Raw genomic sequence first — 12,867 nt, 5'->3', positions numbered from 1 at the left:
TATTTTTCAAGTTTAATAACATGAGTGTAATGTAAAATATGTTTTAAAAAGTGGACTAGGACAGGTTAATACATTTCCTCATGAAATTTTCTTAGTTCCTGGTCTTTACTGTAAATCTGAATTTGACACTACATTTATAAAATTTGCAAGACAATTGATTTTTTTCCCCAATTTGTTCTTAGATATATTAATATTGTTCAGGTTGCTTGATGGCCACTCTACCTGAGAGCCATGCCCCCCCCCCTTACCTGTTACTTGAATAATAATACTTTCTCATCAAACCCACAGAGTAGCACAACTGAAATATGACCTTTTTTACATGACTTTTGGGTCAGTGTTTGAGAAGTGAAACACTGAAATATACAAAATCATGTAGAATGTATATTTTTACTGCGAGACACTTAAGTAAACTTAGAATGTAAACCGTGATCGTGTATTTTTTTTTTAAAGATTTTGAACACATTTTCAATGTATTTGACATAATTTTGATAAATTGAAAAAAAGGCAAAAGAAGAAGTGTGTAGTGGGAAATTATGCCAGACAAACCTCAGCGCAAGCAAGCATAAAGTAAGTGTGGAATAATTGAAGGAGATATGATTATTTACACCATATAATTTAAAGAAATTTGGCGTTTTCTTCCACATTTTCACGCTTTATGACGTAAAGTCAGGATCCAGACCCTATGTCACACTCCTGTGCAGTAGGTGGCGGTATGTGTCTGAAAACATAGTTGGGTGGTAACCTGCCGTTAAAGTCATAGAAGAAGACGGAAGATTCGGAACCAATCAAACCGCCTGGCGGGCTAAAAGACGCAGTGCTAACCTCTCACACTTTTGTAAACACTATAAACGTTGTAACGTTATCGTGCAACATGGCATCATTTGTGACGGAGGTGCTCGCAAGCTCCGGTAAACTGGAGAAAGAAGACCTGTCCAGTAAAATCGGCAAAATGTCCCGCAAGGTGGAAGACACCAAGGTAACTCATTAGCATGTTTAGCATTAGCTAATGCTACGCTAAGTTGCCGAAAGTTTGGTTAACTAGCGTCCGCTGTTTGCGATATTGTCTTAACTTCTAGGTGTTCCACTAGAGCACGGTGGCAAATGGGGTTAGCCAGAGAGGCTGACGCATTTTTAAAATAAAATTAAAGCTGTATCTGATTGTGGGTGAAATTTGTTGTACATTCAGTCCAACATACGTGGCTCTGTTAAACGCTACGTCACACAGTGAAATGCTAATTTGGAGTCGAATTAAGTAAATAAGCGCTCTACAAATCAGATTATATAATAATAGGTAAGCCAATATATATCACATATATTACAATGTTAAATATACGATATAATAGTTTTTGCTGTGATTGCTGATTGTCCTGATTGAAATTTGTCATTTTCCGTTCTTGAGACAAAATGTCAGTACATTATAAATGTTTTCTTTGAATAGGAAGAAGTATGTGACATGATAAACAAGAGGTACAATGACTTCCTGCCTAGTCTTCAAGGATCTGAGGAGCTCATGCTGCAGGTGGATGAAGTGTCCAAAGAAATGGATGCCCTGAAAAATTGCATCGAGACTGAGGTATGTGTGGATCCTGTGTGGAACACAATAATAACACAGGAACTCGGAGAACAGTAGAAGTCAGTTCCAATACAACTAAAAGCAGATTTGTGTAATTGAGAGTTGTGTGGCGATTGTCACACAGGTGCAGCAGAACATCCATGTGGCTGTGGCTGAGTATGCGAAGCTAAAGCAGCAGCTGGAGAAGAACACCATCATCATCACAATGCTTGGACACTTAAAAGAGGTACGCAACACCCACGTCACTCCCCACAGTATCTGCACAATATCCTAACAAGCTCCTACTTAAACATAGTATCTGTATTGTAATGGTGAAGTAAACGAATAAGTTGTTTTTGTTCCTTATATGAAACAACAGACATCATTTATGTATCTGACTCTTTCTTCTGTGTAACACAGTTTCACAATGCAATGGAGGAGTTCAGCAAAGCCTTAGTGGAGAAGAAGTATGTTGATGCAGCCAATCAGCTGGAAATGGTAAGAGCTACTTAGGTCTGATGCAGGTAATCTACATTCACTAGAGGCCAGAGATTCTTACCAGACCTTCACTAAACCTGTAAGTGCATCAAAGATCTGATCTCATCGTACAAGCAGTTGATCAGTGTTTTCTCTTGCAAGTTGTTCACTTCCCAAGTGGAAATTATTTTATTTTATTTTTTTCCAGTAAGTAAGTAGTAAGTTATGAAATGACAGGTGGGGGCAGATTAACATCTCAGTGTATACTTTAGGCATAACAGGACCCAGAACAAAATCTGTGAATGTTGTCCAAAAAGATAAGGTGCTGTGTTTGCAGAGTTGTGCAGCTTTTCGCTTTTTTCCTCTTCTTCAGGCAAGGCGTTGTGTGGACTCACTGAAGGGCTGGAAGACGTCCCAGCTGCCACTGCTCAGTGCTCTCAGCTCCGAGTTGACAGTGCAGAGAGAAAACTTAATTTATCATCTGGGTGATGAATGGAAGCGCCTCGTCATTTGGAGATTACCGTCCTCAAAAGGTAAGACTTTCTTGGAGAATTGGCTGAAATGGTTCGTTGTGTGTCAGATGCGGTACCATGAGGTCGAGGTTCACTGAGTTTGATTGAGGCTCGGTTTGAACCTTTTCGTCTAAGACGAGACTCACAAGACAACTTACCAAATGCAACATCTTTATTTTATAATAATTTTTTTTACAGCAGGTACAATTTTTTTCCCCCTATCATGAAACCAATAGGATGCTCAAATGTTACAGAGAACAGCTGAGGTCCAGTGAAATCGTTGATTTGGTTTGATTATTTTGAAATTGTGATAGCAAACCTGTTTGATCGTGTTGTATGACCGTGACACTCTTTACCTCCAGAGCCTGCAGGTCTGAAGTCCTTCTTGAAGGTGGAGCTTAATCTGAGCCACACTTGTAGTAAAGACAGTGAACTAGAACCTCCGGCTCTGCTGTGCTGCGTCCTGCAAGCTCTCGCCATCCAGGGAGACCTCCAGCACAAGATCAAACTCTTCAGTAAGAGCAACAACACTGTTTCATATGATGCTAATCCTGATCTTTTTAAAAATAGAAACCTCCTGTCACTTGAGTCCTTTTAATGCAGTATTCCTCTTTGGTAACAACCCATGTAATGGAGACCTTGAGTTAAAGCTGGTTTTGGAATTTCTCTCTTGCAATTAGCCGAATGAAGCATCCAAATCTGCTGCTGTTGTGGTTCAGGTCAGGTGCTGCTGAAGAACATGCTGAAGCCGTTGGTAATGCACCCGTCACTGTCAGTGAGGGTGACACAACAGCAGGGTGAGGGAACCATCCTGGCCTTGCAGTGTTTGGAGGAGAGCCACTTGGAGCGATCAACTCCATCTCAGGTCTACAGCAAAGTGCTCCTGGTGCTCAAGACCCTGCACTCACACCTCCTAGGTACATAACTCCTGTGCCTTGATGCAGTAAATTCAGCTCTCTGCTTTATGGTTTCTCTACTCGTGGAATTTAGAGTTTATCCCAAAGCTGCTAAATCCAGTAGAAGCATGTTAAAAGCAATAATTCATCCAAAAGTCTGTTTGCTTTTTTTATTGAGTAAACTGAATATGAAACATTTGGCGCATTTATTCCATGTAGATCCCATGTTTAAGTCAGATTTTCTGTTGAAATATTACATGTTGAGCTGGAATGAAAAGCCTCATGTGTTGTTTCCAGATGTGTCCATTGGTGATAAAAAGCTCTCGGCCATCTTGGGGGAGCTGATATGGGAGGAAATCTCTCAGTGCATCATCCACGAGTGTCTGCTCTACTCCATCCCCACCAACAGTAGCCAGCTGGAGAAGTACAACACTGTAGGGACCAGTCAGCAGTTTACTCCTGTTACATTCAGTTCATCGATGAGAATTGCGTTTGAAAATTATTTCTTTTACCTTTTCAAGGTGATCAAGGAAACCGAGGAGTTTGAGACGTCTCTGAGGGAGATGGAGTATCTGCAGGGTGATTCCACTGACCTGCTCAAGTATGCCAGGGATGTTAACTGTCATTTTGCTAGCAAGAAGTGCAAGGACGTCATCGTGGCTGCCCGCAAACTCATGACTTCCAAGATGCACAACACTGTCAAGGTATGTGTGTTTAAGGCCTGAGGGACGAGATGAGTAAACCAGAGACTGGAGATTGATTTCTTTGCCATAACCTCAAATGAAAGACAGGAAATGTTGAGCTTGTTTTAGGGCTGGACCAACATGAGTTGACTTGATTTAAATTTCTAAAATGATTTTCAACCTTCCTTGTGTAGATCACGCCAGACTGCAAGCTGCGTCTCCCTAAGCTGCCTGCTCCAGGTTCGGAGGTGAAGATGAAGCCAGAAACCGCAAAGGAGCAGACAATGGAGAACTCAAAGCAGCTGTCGGCGTGGAGTCTGTGTCTGCCTGCCTGTCGCATCAGTGAGTCGGTGCAGCAGCTGATGGAGCTGGCACTCAGCACGCTGTGTGAAGCCGTCGGCAGCTCCACACAATGGTATGTTGTTACGCTCAAAGACCCCACTGTCCTCTGCACAGAGCCAGGTTTGAGTCGAACGTGCCTGACACCACAGTGGATTTGTCCCACTGTGCACTTGCAAGGTTCCCCTTCATACTCTGTACTTTCTACCTTGATTTAAAATGTAGTTGTTGATCTACCGTCATTAGAAAACACAGTATAATGCACCAAATAATGGAGGTGTAAATGTGCAGGCTGAGCCAGGCATCCTGCAGCGTAAAGCACCTTGATTTTGGTGGTACTTAGAGCACCAGACTGACAGGATTGAGGCCTTTTCATCAGAGTTGTGTTTAAAGATCCAATGACGTGTCTCTGTTTTTGTTGTTTTCAGTGCACTACAGCTCTTCTTCACCGTGAGAAACATTTTCCAGCTCTTCTATGACGTTGTACCAACATACCACAAGTACGTGTTACCGTTAAATGTCCCACAGAAGACTCAGCTGGCGCTCTTCAGCTGAAGAGTAATTGGTTGCCCCTTCTTCCTCTGCTTGTGTCATTCAGGGAGAACCTGCTCAAGTTTCCTCACCTGGCTGCCATCCAACACAACAACTGCATGTACCTGGCCCACCACCTCCTCACCCTGGGCCACCACTTCAGAGCCCATCTGCCGCAGCCCCTCAGTGAGGGTGTAGCAACATTTGTTGACATGGTTCCTGGATTCAGGAAACTTGGTAAACATTTCATTGGAGTTGATGCAGAGATTCAAGCTCTTGATCTTCTGTTTTGGCGCCATGGTTTCATTTTTTTTTCCTACTATTTTTGTTCCCACTTTGTGTCTGTAACATTTTATTTCCACTATTACCGGTATTATTGAAATTTCCTGAGGACAGTTATGATCCACAGAAACCAGATCCATATTTCTTTTGGTGAGAGCTCTGATCTTTCTGCAGTTGGGTTGCAGTGCTATAGAGTAGGGCAACATCTCTCAGACTGAGACGTTAGCCTACTGTTTTCATATTAAACAAATAATAGGAAGTGATCTTTGAATGCAGTGACATGAAAAGATAAGTGGCGCGTTCAGATTTTAGTGGCAGTAACTGCAGTACAACTTGAGCCATTCAGAAAGGAGCAGAGGTCAAGTATTCAACGACTTGTGTTGATCAGGTGTCCAGTGCTTCTTAGCTCAGCTGAACGTCCAGAGAGCTGAACTCTTGGAGAGACTCTCCACCGCTCACAACTTCTGCAACCTGGATGACAAAGACAACTACATAGCAGCCAGCAAGGCAGTAAGACAGGTGGGTGGAAAGCTCATATAAATGAGTTCACTGATCATATTCATCATTGTAAGACTATTATTACATCCATGTGTTGCTGTGGTTCAGGTCATCCATCAGTTGAAGCAGCTGGGCACGGTGTGGCAGGACGTCTTGCCAGTCAGCATCTATTGTAAAGCCATGGGGAACCTCCTCAACACAGCCATCACAGAAGTCATCGCCAAGATCATGATGCTGGAGGTCTGTGGCCCGACACAAATGAGATCAAGTGGCCTCGTTTCAGTTCTACTAACTCATGTATTTATCTCAGATGTTCAAGAGCGTACCAGTGAACGTGGTGATCAGACCCTTATTATTCTAGAACGTCTCTTCTTGTTTTGCCACGCTGATTTTGGACTTTTTACTCCTTTTCTTGTCTCCAGGATATCTCCTCTGAAGATGGTGAGCACCTCAGCACCCTCTGCCAAACCATCATTGAGGAGGGCCCGCTGGTCTTCATCCCTCTAGCCGAGGAAAACAAGAACAAGAAATACCAGGAGGAAGTTCCCCTCTACGTGAAGAAGTGGAGTACCTTCAAGGAGATGGTCATCGTGCTGCGAGCCAACCTCCAGGAGATTGTAGACAGGTGAGAAGGAATGCGTTTCAGAACCAACCAGTGCTTCCTTGAGTGGAACCGTTGGCTGTTCGTATCGGTTCTGTCAATTTATTACTGCTGTTCTTACTGTGATGAGAAGATTGGAGCAGATTTAACACTGTTCTTTTCTTTTGTTTCTCTTTTTTTTTTGCATCATCTTTCACATGAATGTTAGTTTTATGTCCATTCAGTGCAAGCCTGTGTACAAATGATGAAGGCTACCTTTTTCCCCTCGTGGATTGATATGATTTGCTGATCTTTCGGGGATTCTTCTTCACAGGTGGGCGGACGGTAAAGGTCCTCTGGCGTTGGAGTTCTCCAGTTCGGAGGTGAAGAGTCTGATCCGAGCCTTGTTTCAGAACACCGAGAGAAGAGCCGCGGCTCTCTCCAAAATCAAATAGGCGCTACGAGGAACCAAGAAGAAACTGAGGCACTTTTTTTTTCCTCTGAGGACAATTCAATCTCTGTTAATTTCCCTTTTCTTTTATATGCATATTTATATTGCTTCCATGTTGAGCAGGTTGTCACCAGATGTGTGGGAGTCGCTGAGAGTTTAAGCTGCTTGTAATTATTCTGTAGGATGTGTGCCCTCCCAGCACAGACTGCAATTATTCCTCCAGAGATTACATGAAGACTTCCTTACATCGGGATCCAGCAGCCTCGCGCGTATATTCAGGAGTTTGCCCCTGCAAAGCCAAACGGGTTTGTGTAACCCGTGGCTCGCCATCTGTTGACATGGGATGTCGTATGCAGGGTTGAAGTCGTTTGGTAATAACTTTGCTGCACATACTTAATCAAACATCTCAGCTTTTCTACACTGATGTCATGTTGTTTAACCTCACTGCCTCTAAATGAACACTCAAAGGAACCTCAACCTCGCCTCTGGTCCAGAGTTTTCTTTTGCAAATGTATTTATTGCAAAAATAAATCAAAAACACTTTTCCTGAGACTTCCTGAACGCTTTAATGAATACAATGATCTTTGAAGTCAGGTCAACTATTTGTATTTTTACCGGCTGTTGCATTCGACTCAGACAAACCCTAAAAAAAAAAAAAAAAAAAGTGTCTTTGTTCCCTTTAAATCAAATGAACTGGTGTCCTCGTCGCTGTCTCTGAGTTCATGTCGCAACTCAAGCTACAAACCAGTCAGATGTCCTCCAGACAACACCAACAGATTTTAAGATATCTTAAGACACCTGAGCTTCCCAAATCTAAGCTCACCATTCAGTCTGCTGAGCGTGCCCACACTCAGGGGATGAACCTTTTCATCTTGGTTCTTTACGTGAGTTTTCCTTGAGTACCCACCAGAAGAGATGTCGACACACGTGATCAAACTTCTTTTTTTTTTTTCAGCCTGGAGCGAACAGCTCTCGCATTAATACTGGTAAAGATTTATTCTGTTCAGAAATGTAGCAAAACGCAAAATACTTACAAATAACATACAGGAGGGAAAGGAGGCTTTAAGAAAAGTGCTATCAAAATGACGTCACTATGTTGAGGTGCATGATGGACATTTGTGTTGTCTGGCTGTGGATGATGGGAGCAGACGAACGGCTGGACGGTCACAGCTGCCACTCCCCTTGTCAAACTGTCTCCCGTTCACACAACAGACCCTGAGGACTTAAGGACTTTATTTTCTGGCAGCAGCCACATTCATCTGTAGGTATGGTTTTTTTTTTTATGCCATTATTTTTTTTGTAGATTTGATTTGATATTTTGTGTGTAAAATAACCATACGTTCTATATTATATACAAAAAAAAACCTTCCTTTGCCTAAAACTACTTGTATGCGTAACTCAGAATCCAAATATGTTCTTTTTATAATTAAGAAGGGAATGCAAGAAAAAAAAAACCTCAAACATTGAAAGTCCAGAACAGTAGAAATCTTCAATTTTTAATCTATGTGATATTAAAACTATGTATAAATATAAAAATTTAACTTCCTGTATCATAAAGTTAATTGAAAGTTACCCTGAATCTTTAGGTTAATTCTTCAAAATTATGTTATGTTCTTGGTCAGGCTGGTTGACACACTGAAGGTGCGATATGGATGTTCCCCGTCTTGTTGTAGCCTGTTAGCATGCTAACATTAGCAAGAATTAAAGAGTAAAACTGAAGCAGGTGAGGATTTAATTTTACAGGTCATGAAATAATTGGACGAAATAAAACAGATTTTCAACCCCTCGGGACGATGAATGTCGGCTGAAATTTTCTTTGTTAGGCAAGTCATAATGTCTTTTTTTTTTTAAGTTTTAATATTTTTAGTTATGGATTCATTCCAAGAGGAGGTTTTCCTTACAGTAAATTCTTGCCCAGCTGCATGTTGGCATATTTCAGGGGACGTGTGTGCACTGTGCAGAGAGTAATCCAGTATTCAGAAGACACAAGTGAATTCACTCCAGTTCATTTGATCCCATCTGGACAATACTTCCTTTAAGCCTTCTGGCAAATACAGGGACTAATCTTCTCCAATCTACGGAATTCCTTGGTGTTTCACAGATTAATTTTAAGGATTAGTGATAATCCTGACATGTGCAATGTATGGGGAGACACTGATTTGTCTTGTTCCAATTGATGGAATGTCATGATATGCTGACGAGGAGCAGCAGGAGTCCAATATCACACCTCTGGCTGATCTACAGAACTAGAAGTTTGTTTGTTTTGGGGTTTTTTTTTTAATCTCAGAGTGCAGAACAAATGTTCATCAAACTCACTAACTAATTTATTTCAGAGGCAAACCTAAAATCATCTTGAAGACTTAGGCAATGGTCTCCACTGTTAGGTGTAGCGGAGACGTTCAACAAAGTGCTGAGAGCAACAGTGGCAGCAGGAGATTTGTCAAGATTGGACTCCGCAGGAACTCCATTCCCCCGACGCAGGCTCTCACTGCTAAACATCTGCTGGCTCACCTGCCCAGACCACAGCCGCGATCAGTCTGGTACTCTTCATACGGCTTCAGGGTACGGCACTCTACATTATATGATGTCTTGTTTTTAATATTTTTTGACCGGATATAAGAAGATAACAACTTTGCTTAAATAAAAAAAAAAACCAACAACCTCATAATAACCGAAGATGATTGTGGTTGAAGAGGACACTGAACTCTCCTTGACATTTTGCTGTTGGATTGAACCAAATTTGGAGCCTGAATACTGAATGAATCTGACAACTGGATAATATTTTAATAAATGGCCATCAGCCAGCCTGTGCACAGAGTTCTGACTTTATCCTCAGAAATCCGACAACTTTTTTTTTTCGTGTGACAGCACGCGCAGCTCCATCGAGACGTTTGAGCCCTGTTGCCACATTATCAAAAAAGACGACTATCAGGTCAAGACTTGTGATGATAAAGAATATTTTATGTCTAACTTGAAACCGGCTCATGGCTGGTAATGTTTTTCATTGCCGTGCTGAGTTAACTCGTGAAAATTCAGGATTATAGCGCAGCACCACACCCAATCTTCAGGATGTAGTTGTTGAACATATGTCATGAGTCATATATGAGACAAGTTTTTGTCTTCGTTGTGTAAATGGTATGCACTGTTGCCGTTCATTTCAGGCTGCAGCTAAACCCGCTGTTACTTCCACAATGACCGCCCAAAGAACCTCGTTCAATCACAACATCAGCTTTGCAGACTGGCCGCCATCCACAGAGGCCTTTCCTTCCCAGTCACAGGGCCCCTGCAGCCAGTTGTCTTCTCAGGCTCTCGTGCTGAGCCGGCAAGAAACCCCTCAGCAACACACTAGCCAAGCAGCTCCTCTGGTGCCAGTTGAGGAAAACCCCAAGCCTCCACTTTTGCATCGCAGTAAAAACCTCAAGCGTTTCAGCTCAAAATGGCAATCAAGAGGCTCCACCAGCAGTAGCAACATGCCCATCTACTCGACAGAGAAAGCCAAAGGGACAAAGACTTACAAGAAACGCTGTAAACTGCTCGGTGACGATCCCCCACTCCACATCATTGTCAGCAATCAGCGTCTACGTTATGTCACCAAGGATGGCAAGTGCAGGGTGAATCTGGGACCCATCAAGGACAAGAGTCGGTTTATCTCCGATATTTTCACCACACTGGTGGACCTCAAGTATCGCTGGTTCCTTCTTGTCTTCACTATGTGCTACATTCTCACATGGGTGGCCTTTGGTGGGATCTACTTATTAGGTGCATGGTTGCGTGATGACATTGCACACGTGAATGACCCACAATGGCAGGCATGCTATGTAAATGTAGATGGTTTCCTATCGGCCCTGCTGCTGTCATTAGAAAGCCAGAGGACTATTGGATATGGCTCCAGGAGGGTGACGGCCTACTGCCCTGAGGGTGCGATGCTCCTGATGGTCCAGTCCATCCTTGGTTCAATCATTGATGCTCTGATGGTGGGCTGCATGTTTGTCAAGATCTCCCGGCCACAGAAGAGAGCCCAAACGTTGATCTTCAGTAAACACTGCGTCATATGTGAACGTGATGAGAAGCTGTGCTTGCTCTTCCGCATCGGGGACCTGCGAGAGAGCCACATGGTGGATGCCAAGGTCCGAGCCAAGCTGATCAAGTCCAGGCAGACCAAGGAGGGCGAGTTCATCCCACTGGAGCAGTCAGAGATCAATCTGGGCTACGACATGGGGGGGGACCGGCTCCTCCTGGTGGAACCCCAGACCATCACCCATGTCATAAATGAGAGCAGCCCCTTCTGGGAGCTGGGGGCCGAGCGTTTGAAGAGGGAGACATTTGAGATCATTGTCATCCTGGAGGGCATTGTGGAAGCATCGGGTTTGTAGTACTTTTACATTTTGCGTTGTCCTTCAACCAAGGCGATGCTCTGTTTGAAAATGCTTTCATTGGGAAAGATTTCTCTTTCTTTTTTCCACTTCTTTTCTTTACATGTAACTCCTGTGAGGACCTACAGTGGACAAATAAAACACGACATACTAGGAATGCACAGATTGTAAAATTCTGGGCCGATGTTGATGTCTAGATTATAATGGGGACAACAGCTGATACAGATGTGTGGGGTTTTTTTTTTGTTTTTTTGTAGTTTTTGACAATACAGATGTTTTTTTTGGTCAAGTTTTATTCCAAAACAAAATATAATTAACAAATCTTTGAGCCCTTTATCAAACCATCTTTTCATGTTAAAGATAATTATCAGCCACTGGCTTTGTATTTGTTAATGTGTCATCGTTGTCAACAAGGTAAAGATCGGCTGAAACAAACACACAGCTAATACAGCGGTGCATCCCCTACCACCTACAGTTCTAACTTACTTTATTTGGTCTTTTTTTTCCGCCAAAGGTGCTTTTACCTGATTTTCTGATGTTCCTACTTTGGCAGGTATGACATGCCAGGCGAGGACTTCCTACACAGAGGACGAGGTCTTGTGGGGCCACCGATTCGAATCGTGCATTTCCTTGGAGAAAGAAGCGTTTCGTGTGGACTACAGGGCTTTTGACAAAACCTTTGAAGTCCAAATGTCAAAACTGAGTGAAAAAGACAGAAGACATGCAAAAGAACGAGAAAATGCTGTTTTGGAAAACGTTGGTGAAGAAGGCACTCCTGGTTCATCTGACCGAGCTCAGGAATGTAGTAGGCTCTGATGTGACTTTCTAAATCTGTGTCTGCCCATTTAATTTTCACTGTGTGATTTTTTTAATCAATTAACGAATAGACGGTAGACAGTTTGACAACTTATAAAATGAATTACTGATTTTCTAAAGGGAGTGTGGAAAAGAGGAATAACACAGATGTGTGCAGCAGCTGAAATGGTCACAGTTGGATTCTCTAAAGCTTAAACTTCTGTCTGAAAATCTACAGAAATTCAACTTTTTCATTTTGGAGTCTGAACTATAGATGTGCACAAACAACTCCATCCATCCATTTTCTACCTCTTATCCTGTTAAGGGTCACGGGGGTTGGAGCCTATCCCAGCAACACCAACACATAGAGACAGACAACCATTGGCTCTCACAGCCACACCTACGGTCAATTTAGAGTATCAATCAGCCTCGTCCCCTCTTGATGTCTTTGGACTGTGGGAGGAAGCTGGAGTACCAGAGAGAACCCACGCAGGAACAGGGAGAACATGCAGACACCAAACAGAGCCGGGGCTTGAACTGAAACCTTGCTGTGAGTCCAATAGCTGATACAACCTCTTCAGTACCGTGCCACCCTGGACGAACAACTCATCTGACTGAAATGGAGCAGAAGACCATCCACACAGTGTGATCAGCACATTTCAACCAATATTACAGCATTAAATTACAGAGGACAATAATTGCAGTGGCCAGATTTAAAGGTTCTCTACAGCTTTTATTAGATTTTATGAGATCATATTACAATATGAATATGTTACGTTGGAATCACATTAAAATATTATTAAAAAAACTAAACAAAGAACAGCCCATTGTCTGTGGCCTTTTTAAATCCACGGTCCTCTTTGTATCAAAGACCATTTATCAAAGAATTTAAATCTTA

The 12,867-nt window shown here is 42.6% G+C and overlaps 2 protein-coding genes across 2 annotated transcripts; both read left to right on the top strand.

Annotated features, from left to right (window-relative positions):
- Nucleotides 1–768: 768 nt before the first annotated feature.
- On the top strand, nucleotides 769–8,573 carry zw10 (zw10 kinetochore protein). Its single transcript, XM_086178961.1, has 16 exons — nucleotides 769–976; nucleotides 1,439–1,573; nucleotides 1,698–1,799; nucleotides 1,973–2,050; nucleotides 2,403–2,562; nucleotides 2,904–3,056; nucleotides 3,261–3,458; nucleotides 3,735–3,871; nucleotides 3,959–4,141; nucleotides 4,315–4,535; nucleotides 4,888–4,959; nucleotides 5,058–5,227; nucleotides 5,661–5,791; nucleotides 5,879–6,010; nucleotides 6,193–6,395; nucleotides 6,685–8,573. Exons 1-16 carry the CDS (start codon nucleotides 872–874, stop codon nucleotides 6,803–6,805), a joined length of 2,301 nt encoding a protein of 766 aa, XP_086035087.1. The 5' UTR covers nucleotides 769–871; the 3' UTR covers nucleotides 6,806–8,573.
- Nucleotides 8,574–9,958: 1,385 nt separating this feature from the next.
- LOC147248399 (G protein-activated inward rectifier potassium channel 3-like) lies at nucleotides 9,959–12,708 on the top strand. Its single transcript, XM_086225822.1, has 2 exons — nucleotides 9,959–11,166; nucleotides 11,728–12,708. The coding sequence occupies exons 1-2, from the start codon at nucleotides 9,993–9,995 to the stop codon at nucleotides 11,988–11,990; spliced, it is 1,437 nt and encodes a 478-aa protein (XP_086081948.1). The 5' UTR covers nucleotides 9,959–9,992; the 3' UTR covers nucleotides 11,991–12,708.
- Nucleotides 12,709–12,867: the final 159 nt, after the last annotated feature.

This window comes from Aulostomus chinensis, chromosome 15 (assembly GCF_037954235.1).
Source record: "Aulostomus chinensis isolate RoL2024-O1b breed Wild chromosome 15, RoL_Achi_v1.0, whole genome shotgun sequence".
In the NCBI taxonomy this organism is placed as follows: Eukaryota; Metazoa; Chordata; class Actinopteri; order Syngnathiformes; family Aulostomidae; genus Aulostomus; species Aulostomus chinensis.
This window is presented reverse-complemented; position numbering and strand designations above follow the sequence as displayed.

Coding starts and splice junctions, on each gene's coding strand:
- LOC147248399 (XM_086225822.1), top strand. CDS start 9,993: ATGACCGCCCAAAGAACCTCGTTCAATCACAACATCAGCTTTGCAGAC. Junction 11,167..11,727: donor GGGCATTGTGGAAGCATCGG/GTTTGTAGTACT, acceptor CTACTTTGGCAG/GTATGACATGCCAGGCGAGG.
- zw10 (XM_086178961.1), top strand. CDS start 872: ATGGCATCATTTGTGACGGAGGTGCTCGCAAGCTCCGGTAAACTGGAG. Junction 4,536..4,887: donor GTCGGCAGCTCCACACAATG/GTATGTTGTTAC, acceptor TGTTGTTTTCAG/TGCACTACAGCTCTTCTTCA. Junction 5,792..5,878: donor CCAGCAAGGCAGTAAGACAG/GTGGGTGGAAAG, acceptor GCTGTGGTTCAG/GTCATCCATCAGTTGAAGCA.